This window comes from Neovison vison, chromosome 5, assembly GCF_020171115.1.
Source record: "Neovison vison isolate M4711 chromosome 5, ASM_NN_V1, whole genome shotgun sequence".
Lineage (NCBI taxonomy): Eukaryota > Metazoa > Chordata > Mammalia > Carnivora > Mustelidae > Neogale > Neogale vison.
In genome coordinates this window covers 14,417,553-14,437,235 of record NC_058095.1, presented here as the reverse complement: position 1 = coordinate 14,437,235, position 19,683 = coordinate 14,417,553, and the positions used below count along the sequence as shown (strand labels likewise).

General features: G+C 46.6%; 1 protein-coding gene across 2 annotated transcripts in view; it reads right to left on the bottom strand.

Annotated features, from left to right (window-relative positions):
* Positions 1-9,375: 9,375 nt before the first annotated feature.
* The window catches only part of PECAM1 (platelet and endothelial cell adhesion molecule 1), a 55,460-nt gene continuing 45,152 nt past the window's right edge, over positions 9,376-19,683 (bottom strand). For both annotated transcript variants that reach the window (XM_044247631.1, XM_044247630.1), the window contains 2 exons: positions 15,189-15,211; positions 9,376-10,406 (listed from right to left, as the gene is read on the bottom strand). In XM_044247631.1, coding sequence (XP_044103566.1) covers positions 10,377-10,406; positions 15,189-15,211 — 53 coding nt within the window. In that variant the 3' untranslated portion in view covers positions 9,376-10,376. The remainder of the gene's footprint in view (positions 10,407-15,188; positions 15,212-19,683) is intronic.

Sequence of the window (19,683 nt, the reverse complement as noted above, 5' to 3'; positions counted from 1 at the left end):
TGAATCCCTACTGAAACCACCACCTGCCCCCAACCATGTTTCCATTTCCTTCAATCTGCTTGATCCTTTTTCCTGTAGCCCTCACCACCTTCTCCTATATCCTTTAATCTCCTTACTATGTTTATTGCTTATTTCTGTCTCCCCTTGCTAGAATCTAAGTTCCATGAGGGCAGGAATCATTGTTTTCTTCCCCAATATAGCCCAAACATCTAGAGCAGTGTCTGGCCCATAGTAGGTGCCCAAGGAAATATCTGTGCACACTCATGGGACCTTCAAGATAACCCCAACCCCCCCTCCCCCCATTTTTGCTGGTGAAGAAATGAGCTGCAAATCTTTAGGCAAGATAAAGACTTGCCCAAGGTCACACAGACTGGAGGAATATTTTCCCTAGTCTTCTAAGTGAATCTAATTTAAAAACAGGACTTGTTTCTATCAGTTAAATTTGAAGCTACCTTTTTAATTTTTATTGTCTTAGGCCTTTTCCCAAAAGGATCTGAAGCAGTGGACAAGATTAAAGGTCATATAAAATGGAACAGTTAGGAATCAAAATGCAAGAGATATCATCTGAAGGAAGAGGGAGCCCACGTAACAGGCACTTGACAGTCGTTAATTACTCTAATGGGGCGCAGGATTTGGCTCGAAGTTCTTTGGCAGCTGAGTTAAACGGGAAGCACGTGGGACTACATAGTGTTCATTGTCTGACCTAAGAAAGCCTTGAGTACTCAGCAGGGACTCACTTCCAGGAGGAATTGGTACTGGAGAACTCCGTGTAACATCCATTGGGCTCCAAGTTGGCCAATGTTTACAAAATACCCAAAGTCACGGTTAAAGAATGCAACCCCCTTCATCCACGAACACTGAGAGTATAGCATTAAATCGCGTGCTAGCTTTCATGGTTCATGTGAATTCTCTTCTGATGCTCTCACTGAAAATAAAGATGGAAACTGGACAATCTAGAAGAATGCAGAGTTCAACACATCCAAGAACGTGTTCTACAAATATCTGATGTCTTAAATCTTTGGTCAACATTGAACCCCAGGCAGTTCATGGATTGGATTTTCTTATGATCAACAAATATTTATTGAATTTTTGCCACAAACCATCTCTTTCCTTTTCTTGCTTGCCCACAGGCATCTCCCTAGGCCCAGGATCTCTAGGGCAGAGAGGACAGGAGAGGAAGCCACGTGTGTTTCTCCAAGTTGCATAATGTACTTGCTAGGGTTTACTATGTGTCCAAAAGACAGAGACTGCATGTAGAGCAAATTCATCTCTTCTGGCCACTTGAAAGTTGTCCCCCACCACCAGGCAAGGACAATTGCTCTGTTTTCTGTTGAGGCGGTTTTAAAACCCATTTCTTTTACAAAGCCCCTGACTACCCAGTGAATGAATTCTAGCCAACATATTTGAATGACCAAATGACAATATATGCTTTCTTACAGAACTTTGGTCTCTGTTTTTTTTAAATTTAAAGATTTCCCAGGGTGCCTAGGCGGCTCAGTTGGTTAAGTGTCTGCCTTCGGCTCGGGTTATGATCTGGGAGTCCTGGGGTAGAGCCCAGCATTGGGCTCTGGGCTCAGCCGGGAATCTGTTTCTCCCTCTGCTCCTCCCCTGCTCATATTCTCTCTCTCTCTCAAATAAATAAATAAAATTTAAAAAAGATTTCCCAAGGTATTTTTTCCTCCTGGTGCACCCCCAAATTTGTGTGTGTGTACCATGTGTGATAAAATCCACATAACATAAAATGACCACGCTAACCATTTTTTTCAATGTACAGTTCAGTGATATTAGTCACATTCGTAATGCTGGGCAGTCATCACCACCTTCCATCCCCATTACACTCTTCATCTTATAAAACTGACAGTCTATCCATTAATAACCCCCCGTGCTCCCCCAAGCCTTGGCAACCACCGTTCTACTTTCTATCTGTACGATTGTGACTGCTCTAAGTACCTCATGTCAGTGGAATCTTAAAGTATTTGTCTTCTTGTGACTAGTTTATTTCACATAATGTCCTCAAGTTTCCTCCCCGTTGTAACTTAGTGCTGGATTTCCCTCCTTGCACTGTATGTATTTATCATGTTTTGTTTCTTCATTCATCCATCAATGGACACTTGGGTTGCTTCCATATTCTAGTTTTTGGACATGCTGCTCTGAATACAGGCGTACAGATAATCCCTTTGAACCCTGCTTCAATTCTTTTGGGTAAATACCCAGAAGTGGAATTACCAGATCATGTGGTAATTCTATGCTTAATTTTTTTTTTTTTAAGGAATTACCACATTGTTTTTCATAGCGGTTGCACCACTTTATGTTCCTACCAACAGGGCACAAATGCCCCAATTTCTCCGCATTCTTGCCAACACATTATTGTCTTTTGGTTTTCTTTGATAGAAGCCATCCTAATGAGTGGGAGGTGGTATCTCCCTGTGATTTTGATTTGCATTCATTCCCTAATGATCCGTGATGTTGAGCATCTTTTCATGTGCTTATTGGCCATTTGTAGATTTCCCTAGAATTGTCATCCAAGTCCTTTGCTCATTTTGAATCAGGTTGTTTTGTTTTTGTGATTATTGAGTTTTAGGAGTTTTCTGTCTATTCTGGATATGAATCCCCTATCAGATATATGATTTACAAATATTTTAATATACTTAATATATTTCCCAAGGCTTTTTTGTTTCTGTCTGGTGCTTTTTAAGATAAAAGTCATTGTGACCATGTCTTCAACTGAGTTCCCACTGTACGGTGCCTCTGCTGGTCACAGATACATCTCTCTCTCTCTCTCTCTCTCTCACACACACACACACACACAGAATATTCTTTCTCCACTTGGCATTGGCTGTGCCACGTTAACAATCCTTGGCTGTGAGAGGACCCAGAGCTTGCATTTGCAATGTGTCAGGTCACCTTGGCCATCACCTGGTACTGGGTTCTGCACTGATCGAACCCTGGGCTTTTGCCTGAATGGCCTGGCTCCCTCTGCTTCAACTACAAAGATCAGCCACTTCCCTCGTGAAAGAGAAGACCTGGTTGGGTTTGTCACAAACCTGCTGTGTGGGAAGGGGTGCCATCCTTGAGGGCCGGGGAAGCCGGTAACGGGCTTCTGGCCTGTGCTGGCCATTTGTGGGCTCCTGCTCCTTTGGGGCATCTGCTTATTCTGGCATCTTCTGCATGGCCACGGACTACGCAGAGCCTCTCACAAGCCAGATGTTCGGTGTTTGTTGAATAAAATCTGATAAGCAAAAGTGATATGTGGACTGTTTGGAGTCAGGCTGTCTTGACTTTCACTTTTTGACTTCAATCTCACATGTCCATATGCCAACACCTTCCTACAAAACAGAGGGAAGCCCCTGTGTTGGTCTTGGCACAGGATCTGTTCAGGGGAAGGGCTGGGGCTTTCTTGTTCTCTAGTGTGCTGTGCATGTGTGTGTTTATACGGGGGAGCACACACGCGTACTTACCCAGGGCTGGACAAAGTACGTCACTTCAAGACGGCAATGGGAACTCAGACAAACTCAGAGATGAATACGGCAGACCAACAGCTCCCAACCTGTTCAAGGGTAAGGACTCTTCTTTAAAACAAAAAAGCTTGCAAAGACTCCCACATGAGTTTAATTGAACTTTTAGCATTTGTAGGTTGATAAAAATACGTCCCTATGTATTTGAGGATCCTTTGTAATGACTCCAAAGCTCTCCAGTTCTGGGGGTCCACTTCCTGAGTAGACATTAAACTGGAAAGGGATAATTACTGTGAACATTTGACATTTTAGCATCTTTCCCCCTAAAAAGCATGACTTCTCTAAGCAAAGTATCACAAGTACCAGAGACCATGTCTGTCTGGTTCCCTGATGCATCTTTTTCCTTTTCCTGGGGTCCAGTCCCAGGATCCTTCGAAACCCCAACAATGGGAGGTTTTCTTGTGCTGCAGATTTTGGCTTGAACAAGCTGAGCCCTGAGAAGGAAAGTGTTAGTTGTACCAGAAACTAATGGAATAGTTTCTGGCACTAAACCAGATCTTCCTGTGCCAAGAAGTTCCAGGAAAACCAGCACATCCCAGGATCAGGAGGAAGTAAGGCAGTAACTTGGGACTTTTTCCTAATGAATCCAATAAACCTTTGGAAAAATAATCCATCAATGGTTCAAATATAGACAGAAACCAAAAACAACTTTGCAGGCTTTTGGAGCCATTTTTTTTTTTCCTCAAGAGAGAGAAAAACAGAAAATATTCCATGCATTGGCTCTCAAAATAAATGAAACTATAACGCTCATCCATAGATAAAAGGGGCACCTGGGTGGCTCAGTCGGTTGAGCATCCAACTCTTGATTTCAGCTCAGGTCTTGATCTCAGGGTGGTGAGTTCAAGCCCCGCATCAGGTTTCCACACCCACTATGGAAAAAAAAAAAAAAGAAATATATAGAAAATTAAAAATGGAAATTCCACTGCTGGGTATTTACCCAAAGAAAACACTAATTTGAAAAAATACATGCACCCCTATGTTTATTGCAGCAATTTTTTATTTATGATAGGCAAGATAGGGAAGCAACCCAAGTGTCCATCAATAGAAGAATGGATAAAGAAGATGTGGTATATATCTACAATCGAACATTATTCAGCCTTAAAAAATTAGATCTTGCCTTTTGCAACAATATGGATGGACCTAGGGGGTATTACGCTCAGCAAAATAAGTCAGACAAAGACAAATACCGTATGGTTTCACTTGTATGTGGAATCCAAAAAACAAAACAAACAAAGCAGAAACAGACCCATAAACAGAACAAACTGATGGTTGCCAGAAGGGAAGAGGGTGGGGGTTGGGCAAAGTGAGTGAAAGGAAGTGGAAGGCACAGGCTTATAGTTGTGGAATGAATAAGTCATGGGAATGAAATGCACCACATAGGGAATACAGTCGATGGCCATAGCCTTGGATGGTGACAGATGGTGGCCACCCTTGCTGTGAGTACAGCTTTATAGACAGAATTGTTCAATCACTATATTGTACACCTGAAACTAAGGTAATACCGAGTGTCAACTTACTTCAGTTTTTTTTTTTTAAGGAAATCTTTCATAGTAAAATAAAGGAATAAGAGAGGAAAAAATATATATACAAACTTCAACTCTGTATCATGGCCAAGTAATCATAGATGGAGGAGAAAGGAAAAAGATGAAATGGAGGGGAAAAGGAAAGAAGAAGCAGGGAAAGGATGAGAGATGAGAGATGAGAGAGATGAGCGGGTGGACAAGAAGGTTAGAGACAGAAACACAGTGTTAATTTCAGAGGTGAAGACATCAAACACAAGGGAGCAATCACAGTGAGCAAACACCAGAAGAAGACGACTCCAGAGATTGTTATTTTTGGGTAAATCACTGGTGCCACACCTTTCTACTTATAGGAGCATCTTAGAAACATGGAAAATCAGAGCTGCAAGGACTTGAGTTCATCTTGTCTATTTCCTTCTGCACCGGATTGAACAGTGTCTTCCTGAAATTTATGTCTACCTATAGGAGCCTTGGAACACAAGTTTCTGTGGAAATAGTGAATAGTAAAGATGGGGTCATGCCGGATTAGGATGGGCTCTAAATCCAACGATTGGTGTCTTTATGAGAAGAACATGCGACAGAGGGAGGGATTGGTAATGTAGCTGCAAGCCCAGGGTCACCATCCATTACCAACCACCACCAAAATCTAGAAGAGGCAAGAAGGCGTCTTTGGACACTCCCTAGAGCCTTTGGAAGAAGTATGTGGGCAACTTGACTGGGGACATCTGGCCTCCAGAGCAGTGGGAGAATAATTTTTCTTATTTCAAGTCAGAGTTTGTGGTAATTTGCCATGGGAGCCCTAGAGAATGAATACACCTTCTTTTGTAGATGAAGAACCCAAAGATGTGTGACATCTCCAAGGTCACAGAGTCAACAGGTAGCCAATCTCTTAAGGCACCTTGCCTTTTCCTTCATCCTCTGGAAACATGGAAATCGTTTTCCTCTTCTATTCTCAAAGTTCATGTTGAAATACAATTTTTTCCCCTTGAATTTTGAAGTCCCTATGAAGGGACAATTCAGGCTTTATAAATACTTTGGACTATTAAGTTTTTAAATTAATTTACTGCCTGTTTCTTTGCTTTACCAAAATAGTCTAGTAGCTTATTACTTTTGAGAGACGAAGGCTCTTTCTTTCTAACACTTAAATCACCCTTTCTTTCTTTATTTTGAGCAATTATCTCAAGGTGAACCAAGTTCTTCTGGGGATATTAGACTTAACACTGTCCACAAACTAGACTCTTTGAGAAAAAACAGGTTAACCGTGCTTTTGGTTTTGTTTTCTCTTCTTTCTTTCTTTTTTTCTTTCTCTCTCTCTCTCTTTCTCTTTTCTATTTGTTCATTTGAGAGTGAGAGCAAGAGCACAAGCAGAGGGGAGACTTAGAGGGAGAGGGAGAAGCAGGCTCCCCGCTGAGCAAGGAGTCCATCTGGGGTCTCCATCCCAGGACCCTCGGATCATGACCCAAGCTGAAGGCGGACGCTTAACTGACTGAACCACCCAGGTGCCCTTCTTTTGTTTTTTTTTGTTGTTGTTGTTGTTTTTTTAAGATTTTATTTTTTATTTCACAGACAGAGATCACAAGTAGGCAGAGAGGCAGGCAGAGAGAGAAGAGGAAGCAGGCTCCCTGCCGAGCAGAGAGCCCGATGCGGGGCTCGATCCCAGAACCCTGGGATCATGACCCGAGCCGAAGGTAGAGGCTTTAACCCACAGAGCTACCCAGGCGCCCCTCTTTTGGGGGTTTTAACAGACATCAAATCATATGGAGCATACATGAGTTTTTAATTAATTTATAGTTCTTAACCTTGTTTTGGACCTTGTCTCTGAGAAACTGGTAAAAGCTACAACTCTCTTCCAGAAAACTGCCTCTTCTCACAACCTTTGCCCTGACTCTCAGGGTGGGTGTTCACAGCTGCCATATCCTACCCATACCCATCCTGTGGGCCCTGACTGTGGAGACTCTCCTCAAATAGCCAGGCTTCCATTTCCCTGCTGTTCACTTTTTCATTTGAGTCACACAGGGCTGAGCAAGGGCAGAATCTGGTCTATGGCGGAAGACTTTTCTCTTCAACATGCTAATGACACCCATGGAGGGTCTTAAAAACAACTGTGTTCAGGAGCTGAGTTCTGGTTGAGCAACTTTCAGAAGGCCTCTCCTGAAAACTCTCAAATATTGAGTCAGGCCAGTGAGGTGACCAGCAGAAATTTCAGAGGACAATGGTGGCTTTTTGAAGAGGACTAATTGATTGATCCTCAGGCGGGAGAGGACCTGAGGCCAATAGACAGTCTTCCTGTTATTCCTTGAGGACACCATTCTCTCCCTTGCCTCAGGGCCTTAGCACACTCCCCCCCTTTGTCAGCCATGTTCATCCCACCTCTTCCACCCAGTACCCTCTACCTGTTCTCGGGTCTCTGGTTAGACCCAGCTTCCTCTGGGACACTGTGGTTCCCCAAGGCCAAAGTGAGGAGCCCTTCCTCCGTGGCCCCATTGGCTCTAAATTCCTCCATTGCGGTCTTTGTCCCATCGTTGTAATCGGTGCTTTCCTCGTCTATATCTCTACTGGATTGTGTGTTCCAGGAAGAGCAGGAGCCAAGTGATTCTTATACTCTGGCCTATTTCCAACAGTGTCGGGAAAACAGAGCATGACGGGGACAAAATAAATGAATAACTGGCTGGTTCAGAGCAGGCATTACTGGTATTTTCGACTTGATAATTCTTGGTGATGACGGGCTGTCCTAGGCGTTGTGGGACATTCAGCGGCATCCCTGGCTTCGTCCCACCAGATGCCAGTGGCTCCCCCCGACCCAGTTGTGACAAATAAACATGTCACCAGACACTGCCCAGTGATCCTGGGAGGCAAAATCTCCCTGGTAGTAAAACCACTACTTTAATGGATGAATGCTGACCTTGGCGTCACCTCGCCCATCTTGCGTTTGCCAAGGGGTGAGAATACAGTTTATCAGTTAATGCTGATGGAGTGCTCAGTGTATATTCCTGAAATGGGTGGCTGATCTCTAGAGGATCCTCAGAAGAGGGGAAAAAATTCCACTACGCGTTTGCAGAGAGTGGTAAGTCCTTAATGGCCCATTACAACGCGAGAGAGAGCTCTGAGTGCCGAGGAGAGCCAGGCTCTCCTGGAAAGGGTGACTGATGCTCTTCTTCAGGGAGGAGCTCTGGCTTAGACCCTGGTTATGCCATCTGGTTAGGACAGCTGAACCAGGATCTTGGACTTAGATTTTTAGATACAGAATCTGCTATGAAAAATTCATGTGTGTGTGTGTGTGTGTGTGTGTGTGTTTTCCCTCTCAGAAACACAGGTAAGAGGGAAGAACAATTAAAAACTCACTTAAGTCATAAGCTATAGGAATGGATCGTCCCAGCTTCTACCTCAGTGGCCCTGGTGGGAGCAGGGACTGAGGGGCTGACACGTGGCTCTGGGCTTTCCCCAGATCATCAACACATCAACTGTCAGAATTTAAGTTCATTACAGACCATCTCCTCCTTCGCCTCCAACCTGAGTCCATGATCCTGGAACCTGGGAAATTATAGGACATTTTTGTGAAACAACTTGGTGTGTGTGTACGTGCATGTGTGCATGCAAGAGTCCATAACTTTCATATTTTCAAAGGCATCTAAACCCTCCAAATGTTAAGAACCATTAGTCCAATCTCCTCATTGTGGAGCTGAAGACCTGAGGCTCAAGGTTAAGAGGCTTCTTCACATTCCTGCGGCTGTCACCTGGCAGAGCCAGGACACGTACTCCGTGGCTCCCTCTGCCTTCAGGCCCAGGAGGGTGATGCTTTGATTGAGACCCGGCCCTCGGGGCAGTGAGGTGTGGTCCGAGGCCAGTGAGGCTGGCTTATAGGGGTAGGAGGGTGCTTTTCCAGTATTGTTACCAAATAAAATAGGAGATGCCTAGTTAAATCTGAATCTCAGATAAATGAATACTTTTACAGTATAAGTACATCTCACATGCTATGGGGGATATACTTACACTTAAAATATAGTCCGATTACCTGAAATTCAAATTTAACCAAACATCCTGTTCTGGGTTTTTGTTGTTTTTGCTCAGTCTGGCAACCCCAACTGCCAGGGACAGTCTTAGGCTTTGGCTTGGGAAGCAAACACCTGAGCACTAGCCAATGGGTATTAATGACTCAGTGATTGACACTCAGACTACCTCTGGCTCTGCTTTCGGCAAAGGCCAGAGGCCCTGGGCCCGTATGAGACAACCGGCTGGTAAGACCTGCTTGGTTCTTTGTGACTTCAGAAAGCCCGGAGTCCTCAAACACTACACACATTCTATATGCGTGCTGCCCCTTAGAAGAGAACATTTCACAGGTCTTTGAAGAGTAAAGATCAAATTTATTTAATACAAAACCTTGCAGCTGTGTCACTGAGGCGGCTGGGGGGAAATGGGTTCAGTTAGGTCTGCTGCCTAGTGAAATCCCACCACAAAATGGTCGCAGCTACTCATCCAACCACTCAAGACACCATCAGAAACATCTTAAGACCTCAGGAGACCATTTCTTTAGCAAGGAATAAATTAAAAAAAAATTAGTAAGAAAAATATGTATTTCATTTTTCTATTAAAAACAGTATCTGCTGTAGGCCAACATCCTCCTGTCTTGCTGCCTTCAGCATGGTAGAGGAAAAGAAAGAAAAGGTATAGAAAATCAGCTTAAGAACATCTGTGCTCGGTCCAGTGTCGTTTTCTATTTTGTGCATTGCCCGGAATGAACCTGAGCTTCAAGTTGGCATCTCAAAGCGGACACTCCCAGGCAGCTTTGGTTTCGCGTTTGTGGCAGGCGAGGTCATGGAGGGAACAGGGTGCCGCTGTCTGGTCAGTGCCGTGGACCTTATAAGGAGCGAGGACTACCCAGAACCACAGGCCTTTGAAGGACCAAAGGCAAAGAGAAAAATTAGCCCCTAAGCCAGGCCATTCGCTAGGAAGTGATTGACAGCAAAACAAAAATGGTTTGTGTGTGTGAAGATACTTGGAAAAGTTCTTTATCTCTGTACGAGATAAAATATTCAAGTTTCAAAATATCCCAATGGGCTGTTGACCCTGAACGTCCTTCTGCGGCTCTCCACTCCTGAGGGTGCTCCGACTTGGTGAGAGGGGGGCTGGGTGGGAATTCACCAGCCCCTCTGGATCCCTCTGTGCCCCACATAAAGGTCTTAGGAGGGATGAAGAACTGGCGACTTGGCCTGAGAAACTGCTGTGTCCGGTGGGAGCAGGGCAGGATCATAAGGAAGCGCACAGAGCTCTTGGAATTCGGGAATCGTCTGCTCTTCTTGGAATGTGGGTGTCCCCCCGCGGAGGAATGTCTGCTCCCGCAGTCCTAAGTTCCATCGAGCGAGCCTTCCGTTCTCTGCAGAGACAAGAGAGAAGAAGACAAGCTACGGTCACACCCTTCAGGACTGAAGATGTGCCTAGTGGAGAGAGACGCAGAACTCCAGACAGCCCTTCACAAAGGAGCTCCAAAGCAGTGCTGTCTTCCGCAGGGCCTCACTCACTCTTCCCTTCTGTCCTTGCCAACTCTGTAAGCCTGCAGCCTGTCCTCCCCGGAGATACAGTGCACAGCAGAAGGTCTACTGATTCTGTCAAGGACCTGCTGTGTCCCAGGGCTGTGTCCCTGCTTGGGGGGGGGGGTCACCCTTACCCACGGAGCAAGACTAGGACTGTTAAGAGAGACCCAGCTTCTTGCTCCAGCCCTGCCTCTAGGTCTGTGGTTTTAGTTGAAAAGTTGAAGGGCTTCAACGCGGATAAAGGCTGAAGACATTACACTGCTAAGGGAAAGAAGCCAGACACAAAAGGAACAAATAAGGGTTCCACTCCCACGAGGTACCCAGAGCAGTCAAAGTGAGAGAGATGAAAAGGAAAACTCTGGTTTCCAGGGGCCCCTGGGTGGCTCAGTGGGTTAAAGCCTCTGCCTTCGGCTCAGGTCATGATCCCAAGATCCTGGGATCGAGCCCGGCATCCCGCTCTCTGCTCAGCGGGGAGCCTGCTTCCTCCTCTCTCTCTGTCTGCCTCTCTGGCTACTTGTGATCTCTCTCTGTCAAGTAAATAAATAAAGTCTTTAAAAAACAAAACAAAAAACAATAAACTCTGGTTTCCAGGGGAAATGGGGAGGTAGTGTTGAACAGGCAGACTCTTGGTTTAGAATGACGAGAAAGTTCTGTGGATGAAGGGTGGTCACGTCTGCACGGCCATGGGAATGTACGTCATGTCACAGAACTGGATAGTTAAAAATGCCTAAAGTGTTCAATTTTGTTGTGTATGTTTTGCATCATAAAGTTAAAAAAAAAAAAAAGATTCCATCTTGTGTTCGCTGATTGCTTTGTATGGGATTTTTGATACCTGCACATCCGCCAGGGACTAGACCCACCTCGGACCCTGTTATCTGTACTGAGGATGCATGAGTTTTATACCCTGCCCACAGGGCGGTGTGGGCCCATGGAAGATTTCCCAACGATCCGCAGGAGCTCAATGGGGACTCACAGACGGCGTCATGGACAGAGCCTCCAAGGTGGGGCAGATTTGGACAAATGCATGTGGCAAGGGGGCGAGCGGATGGGGAGTGCTGCAGTAGAGCCCCGAAGGGCAGGCAGCAAAGGAAGCCCTGACTCTGGCCCCTCTGGGAGCAGAGGGCGCCCTGCTGCAGGGGGACCTCAGGGAGGCCAGCGTCGGGGCAGTTGTGAGGATTAGCCGGGTCTCGGGAGCCCCGTGGCCAGGCTGGTGGGTTCCTGGAGCTGGGGGCTGGGGTCGAGTGCCCCTTTTGTTCTGGCCCTGCCACGTCAGAAGAGGACGCGGGTCCAAGGAACTCCAGCTGGCAGGCCCAGGCTCTGCCTCCTCCTTTGCCAGCAGAGAGCCTGGCAAGCCGGCCAAGAGAGAGGTGTTGGCCCCAGGGGGCTGGAGGCCTGCCAGCCCTCGGCAGCTCCTTTCACTTCATTTCTTCCGTTTTGCCCACAGGGGTGACCCTGGTGTCCAGCCTTCCTGCAGGCCCCAGACCAAGCCCCTCCCTAGACGCCTCCGTTCTCCTTCTCCAGGCGAGGCAAGGACTGCGGATGGAAAGGGCTGGGCCACCGGCCACCGGACCTTGAAGTAAAGGTTAACACGCTCACATCCAAGACCTGTCTGTCCCTGTGTTTCAGTCAGCGGCCAGCTGTCAGCCACCCAAGTACAGCCCTGAAATCGCCCCACTTCTGTCCAGAACATGGTGTGGATGCTCTCAAAGGTCATTTTGCTTCTAACACCTCTGGGATTTCTACTTCCTGCTTCTACAATGTGCCCCTTACAGAGCGCTTGCAATAAACCAGGTGTGTGCTAGACCCTCATTTAATCCTTGCAATGGCCAGGTTGGGGGGGGGGCGTCGTTTTTACCTCCAGTTTACAGATGAAGAAACCAAGGCCTCAAAAAGTTAAGAAATTTGCCCAAAGTGACATGGCTAGTGAATGGCTCATCAGGGAAAAGTTAGGTTTGGGGGTTAGGAGGGGGTCTCCGGCTCTTAAGTCAAAGCCTGGCTTTGGTTGAATCCTGTGAAGAGACATTTCAGGGCTAAGGGATGTAAATCCCCCATCCATACCTCATACGGCCAGAGTGATGAAAAGGACTTTATTTGTTTTTTTTTTAAAGATTTTTAAAAATTTACTTATTTGACAGAGAGAGAGAGATCAAAAGTAGGCAGAGACGAGAGGGGGAAGCTGGCTCCCTGCTGAGCAGAGAGGCCAATGCGGGACTTGATCCCAGGACCCTGGGATCATGACCTGAGCCAAAGGCAGAGGCTTTAACCCACTGAGCCACACAGGTGCCCCAGAAAAGGTCTTTAAAGAGATAACCAAGCTGCATTTATATGGGCGTTTGTAAAATACTTTGCACACATTGTTTCTGATTTTGCCCTTAAGACCCTTTTAATTGGGTCGCTGGTAGTGTTTTATGTTGGTCTCACCATCAATGTTTTACAGATTGGGAAGTTTTGAGGAGGACAGGATCACCCCCAAAGACGGCCGGAGGACTGGCCTTCATAGTCCAGTTCCCACCACGGCCCAGGGGCCGGCTGGCTCCCAGGAGTGAAGAATGCCAGTTGTGATGGGGAGCTGCCTTTTTGCAATAAGAAGCCAAGGCTGTCTGCAAGATCCCAAGCCCCAGGAAGGTCCAGATTCGCCCCTTCCGTTCAAGTACAAGGTGTTCTCTCTCTCGTTATCTGTCTGCCTGGGCCACAAGCACAATTTATAAACAAGGCAAAAATGGCAGAGGAAAAATGAAGTCAGCATGTGCCATTGAAGCAAGTCAAACAATACTAAATTAGTATTTGGCTAAGTGGCTATCTCATTGTTAAGATATTTCCTCCAATGTGTTTTCAGAAGCAACGGCCATTAAACAACTGAGAATGATTGCCAGGTTTGATTTCAGGAAGGAAATCCCCTCCCATTTCCTTGCTGGGCAATTCAGTTAATTTTCTCCTGACCCTCACCAGCTGATTATTAGCAAAACTATACCTGCTGCTTTTATAGACAAAATTCATTTGCTTAAAGATTTCAAATCTCTCTCCCAAGGGTTGGGCACCCCAGAGCTCCTGCCAAAAGGCTTTATGGTTTGGGGTGGGGCAGACTGGGTTGCCAGTGAGATCTCAGGTGCATCCTGGGAGCAGACTTCAGGACACACGGGCCAACTTCTGGGGGAAAGGAAAGTTCTATCTGTCCTGGAGTTCAGAGCCTTTGTCCAGAGAGACCCTTTGGATCAAAGACAAAATAAATAAGTCAGTCCCGCAGATCCAGCAGACCTGCCTTGAATGGTGATGTCACTTCTTCGAGGGAGTCTGCAGATCTGACCTAGGTTCTAGTCCTGGCCCTGTTATGACCTAGCTGGCTGACCCTAGCCGGGCTGTTATGCCCATTCAGCCTTCAGTTTTCTCACCTGTAAATTGGGCCCCCTGCCCTTCCAGTGCAAGTCTCTGGTTTCAGGAGTCTGGGTGGGTTTAAGCTGGAAAAAGACATTCATTTCATTCCTCTTTTCCTCAGATTGATAGCCTTCCTCCATGAAAAGAATGTCAGTGGTTTCCTGCCCAGCAAAGGCATAAGGAGTTCCCTATTTTATAAGAATTCAGACTCCAGCAAAACAAAGGAAGCCAGGGGGCCCATTGGAAGGTGACCAGCAATTTTGCATAGAGTTCTTCCCAGACCTTAAAGAAGCAGTTCCTTGTTTCTCAAGGTACTAGAGGCCCAGTGAGTTAACCCCCGCACTGCTGGGTAGTTGGTACAGAGGTCAGGAGTGGGAAACAGGCAAAATTTGAACTTGGATTTCTACATTTTTAAAAAACATTTCCATCTGCCAAGTAGCAGCTTCCTAAATCCTCAGCTTCCTACAGGGGGAAACCTTGTACTTAATGAGGCATTGGAATCCTTTGCATGCAAACCCTAACTGACCTCTTCCTAGCACTTGCCCCCCACACCCTTTCTCCCCCCATTCTGAGCTGCTTGGCAACTATAGTGAGACTCATTCCTCACGGCCCATACCAACGACCCCTTCCTTGGCGAGGAGACCCCTAACCAGGCCAGTCTCTCTTCTGCATTTCCATAGCATCTGGTGAGTTAGGACCACCTTGCTTCCTCATCAGTGTTAACTTATCTAATTCCCTCATTGGGTCAAGGACCTTGAGATCAGAGGGCCTGGTGTATTGGGGTGACTGGCGTAGGTTCCCAGACTTCAAAGTTTAAATGAGCTGTTGGATCCTCTCCTCAAGCAGACTCTCCCCCACCCCCACCCCCAAGTCTGCCTCACTTCCAAAACCTGAACTTGGACTAGGAGGAAATGTGCACTCTACTCTTGGGCAGCTAAGGCATGCCCTAGGTTCCCATTCCTATGGTGGTGGTGAAGGATGGGGAGTATCTCTTCACAGGAGGGCTGAGATGTAATGTTGCAACCTTGGGAGAGAGTATTTGAAACCACAACAGGCCCAGAGCACCCTGTCAGCAAGATGACCAAGCCTTCCCTGTCCCAGGCTAGCTTCGACGTACCTGGGGCTCCTGGTCTAAAACAGACAGGGCTGGTGAAGGGGTGTAATTAGTGGGAACACGGAATCTGGGTGAGTTTGGAAATATTACAGTGTTCACTGGACTATTTTAAAAAAATGTTAATGAAATGAATACTTACAGAATATCTGTTTTCCATGAAATCTGCAAAACAAAGGATAACATATGGAGGTGAGAAGATGCAGAGTGCCTTAGGCCCCCTCCCCTCAAATCTCAGGAACTCCAAGGTAAAAGGAAGGGGGGTGGGATGCAGAAGGAGAGGCCCAGAGTCATAGGCTTTCTAGGTCCTCAGCCAGATGGCTGGATGGCTCCTTTGCCCACAGACAGCTTCCTCTGGACCCTGTAGCCCCATATGACAAGCACATAAAGTCCTTGGCAGCTCACTAGACATTGAAAACAATTTAAAGATTTTATTTGATTATTTAAGTAATCTCTCCACCCATGGTGGGGCTTGAACATGACCTGAGATTAAGAGTCACACATTCCACTGAGTCAGGCAGATGCCCCTTAAGTAGGTTTTTGTTTGTTTTTTAAATTAGTACCACATGTTATTTCAGGGAAAAAAACCCTGAAAACTACAGGGAAGTAGAAAGTAGCAGATAAACATGATCTCTGGTTCTACTCTTCAAAACTTGTTGGCACTTTAACTGCCAGTGATTTTCTGCTCTCCAGAGGTTCTTTTCCCCCTGAGTTCTGATATATAATACAGGCCATTTCATAGCCTATCTTTCTTACATAACACGATTCCACGCACATTCTCTGGCGCCTTCTTAAACATGATTGGGAGTAGCTGCGTCATTATCATTAAATAGATGTGCAACTGTTTACTTATCCAGTTCCTTATTGTAAAAATTTAGGTTCTTTCCAAGTTTTCACTATTTTAATTAATGCTGCCATATCCTCTTTAGGAATAAAGCTATTTCCATATTTCCTATAGTGTCCATTCCCAGGAGTGGGATCAAGGTATAAACATTGCCTATCACTCTTGGTATTCAAGGCCCAAGGGCTGTCTCAACACCGTGTTCTTGCCAGAGTGCGGTGGGGGGAACCAGCAGCCCCGGCCAGGCTGCGGTGCTGAAGATGGGCCTGACCAGAGGTCTGGAAAATCAGAATGAAGTAAAGAAAGGCAAAGAAGCGCAGAAGACATTATGGTGAGAGTGAGCCATGCTCGCTTATTAGTTAGAGACGGTTTTCACTACCACAAGCAAGAGAGGACTGTGGTTTGCCCCTTTGGAAAGGATCAGGCCACCCACTAATAGCAGTTTCTAAACGAACAGGGGCCCAAATGGTTGGGGCCGATTCCCCAAACAACCCCCATGGACACAATCCTGGAGATAGAGAAACTATGGGGACTTCCTGTCTGGGGAAGGGAGGACATGTGGGGATGGGGGATGGTTGCCATTCCTGAAGGCGGCAGAGGTAATGGCAGGAAGGTCATCACCCACTCCCTTCCGAGTCCTCAGTGTCATAGACGGTCGTGCTCCAAGATGCCTCAGTTTCTACTCTGCAGTCCAACCTTGAACCCAGTCCCTTCAGAGTCTGGGGACGTCTCAGGGCCCACCTGTCGCAACGGGAGTCACAACCCTTCTGTTTCTTTCTCTAATTTAAAAATATCCTGTTTCCAAAAGTCCACTTCCCCCTCCAACCCTGTCTTATCACAGCTCTATTGTGCGTCCCCTTGAGAGGGAACAGGGCCAGAAGTTCCTAAGGGGCCCCCTTCTGTCCTGGCTGGGCCAGAGGCAGACGTCAACGGCCAAATGGATGAATCAGCCTGACCGCGAAGTCAAGCCATTGTATAAACTTCCACGCATTGAGTGAGGCCCGGGCAGGACTCCCACCTCCAACCCAAACCTGACCTGGAAGGACCCAAAGGACCCCATGCTTCCCACTCCCCCTTAGCCCCAGCGGCTCTGCAATCAGACACAAGAAAGCGAGAGTCTTGGGCTGTTTCTTAAAGCAATATGAATATAAAATACTAAAACTTCGAATATGCTGGTAAATACTGAAGGAACTCTAGGTTTACGCACACTTGTAGTTTCTGCTTCTTTTCAGTAATAGAGCAATCACCACAAAAATAAAATATGGTGGGGGCGCCTGGGGGGCTTAGTCAGTTAAGCTAAGTGTGTGCCTTCAGCTCAGGTTGAGATCCTGAGTCCTGGGATCGAGCCCCGTATCAGGATCCCTGCTCTAGGGGAGTCTGCTTCTCCCTCTCCCTCTGCCCCTCCCCCTGCTCATGCTCTCTCCCCCCACCCCCAAATAAATAAATAAAATCTTAAAAAAAAAAAAAAGGATCTGGTGGGTAGTACCATTTTTTTTTTTTTCCCCCCAAAGTACTTCTTTACCCGCTTGGATTCTCAAGTGGGAAACAGCAACCTGGGGCAGGTTTGGCAGTGACCGCTGGCCTGATTGGCTCTGGACCCCACAGGATGGGTGGGGACTGACCCCCAAGTGCTCTTCTCTCCCTCCCAGAGGGGCTGGAACAGAGAGGCCCTCTGCTCTATAATTCTTTCTTGATGACAGCTATTCTTAGCATAGTCAATTTCTACCCCCTTTGGAAACACCTGGAATACCAGGAAAAGCCAGAGCAGAAGGCGAAGGCTGAGTGAGGGGATACTGGGATGGGAAGGTATAGGTTAGTGTCCCATCCAAAAGGCATGAGTTAATGTCTAAAGAGGGACTCGGCATCTCTTCCCAGGGCCAGGAGCTGTCAGTGGGATGTGCTCAGGACACCTTCCGAGAAGGACCCAGGCATCTAGGGAGGAAAACCAGCTCTCCTGTTGGAAGACTCACAGGAGGTAAGTTCTTATAAGCCAGGGTTTTTTGTTTGTTTGTTTGTTTGTTTTAATTTAAACACTGGCATTATTGACATTCTGGGCTGGGACATTCTTTTCTGAGTTTACTTATTATTTTTTTATAAGATTTTATTTATTTATTTGACAGAGAGAGATCACAAGTAGGCAGAGAGGCAGGCAGAGGGAGAGGGGGAAGCAGGCTCCCTGCTGAGCAGAGAGCCTGATACGGGGCTCGATCCCAGGACCCTGAGATTATGACCTGAGCAGAAGGCAGAGGCTTAACCCACTGAGCCACCCAGGCGCCCGTACTTATTATTTTTTAATAGTCTCTACTAAATGTGAGGCTCAAACTCATGACCCTGAGATGAATAGTCTCCTGCTCCTCCAACTGAGCAAGCCAGGTGTCCTTGGGCTAGATCATTCTTTGCTCTGGGGGCTGTCCCGTCCACTGTAAGATGTTTAGCAGTATTCCCAGCCTCCATACATTAGATGTGATAGTACCCCTTCTACCCTCCGCCCCCTGCCCAAATTATGACAGCCAAAAATGTCTCCTGCCTCGAGAACCAGTGCTCCCAGCTGTGGAAATGTCATCCTAGACCTGATTTCTTTCATAGGGAAGAACTTGACTGTGTTTCTGATTGTAGGAAACCACTTCATTCTTCAGTTTTAAAATCCAGGGTAAATATCCATGAATAGGTTTTGCTTTGAGGTGAGCAGCAAGTCATTTTATGAAATGCCTTTAGAATGAGCGGGAGCACTAGAAAATGTCGGGCACTGATTCAGAGTCAAGATACAAATTTTCCTGCTTAGCCAGAAACAGCAGTTTGCATGAGGCCCAACTAGGCTGAGAGTGAGGTTGTGGAGAAGTCAGAGGAGGCAGTCACGCCTTCATGGAGAGGCTCCCTGCCCAGCCCCGCTGTCATGTCTCTCTTTTAGGTCTTGTCACGAGGAGAGCAAGGGAGGAAAGGAAAATCAAGCCATTCCCTGGATTAGTCAGAGGAGGAGGAAGCTGACAGCAGGTGAACAAAGAGGTTTTCGGGAGGTGGTGTTTGGGGGTGAAATGGGGGGCTCTTGAGGCCAAGTCACCCTGTACCTCAGAGCACCAAAGCTATGAACGAGCCCCCTGGGAGGGCAGCGCCATCTAAATCGAGAGAATTCTGATGCGTGACACATCAGAGTGTCACAACTGCAGTAACAATTGGTTCCTGTCACTATAACCTGTATGACTTTCTTTAAGCACTCACTATTTGGACTACCTACATTACTGCTTAATAAGAGACATAAAAGCAGACTTCGTTCCTGTTTCTGGAAAGTCAGGTCCGATGCTATAACCAGAGCCACCATAGCTGACAAGATTTGCAAACCTGACCTCAGGCAAATCATTGGAGAAAGAATAAGTACTTAATTAAAAAACCCACATGCTATCCTTGCAGATCCAAATTATGAGAAATTATCTGCGTGGTCTCCATTAGCTAAGCCTGCCCATGGTTCCGTAGATGCAGAAGCTCTTTCTCAACCCCGTTCTGGCTCTTTTCCAGGGCTTGCTTTCCCTTCTCCTTAGGCTTCTCTCAATGGGGTTTCTTTCAGAAATAAAATTCCTAATACTGAGAACCCCTCTCCTTCTTTCCCTAACATGTTGTAATGAGTCACCTAAGAGTTGGAGAGGGGAGAACTGTAAGGTCAGGGGTTTCCTTGCCCTGGACTGGGAGTTAATGGCTGGGACAAGATGTTAGCTTAGCTCTTTGTCAATGAAATAGTAGGTTCCCAGCAGAAGAGCAGACCTAATCACCACGACCCAGCAGGGGACACTGGGTTGGAAGACAT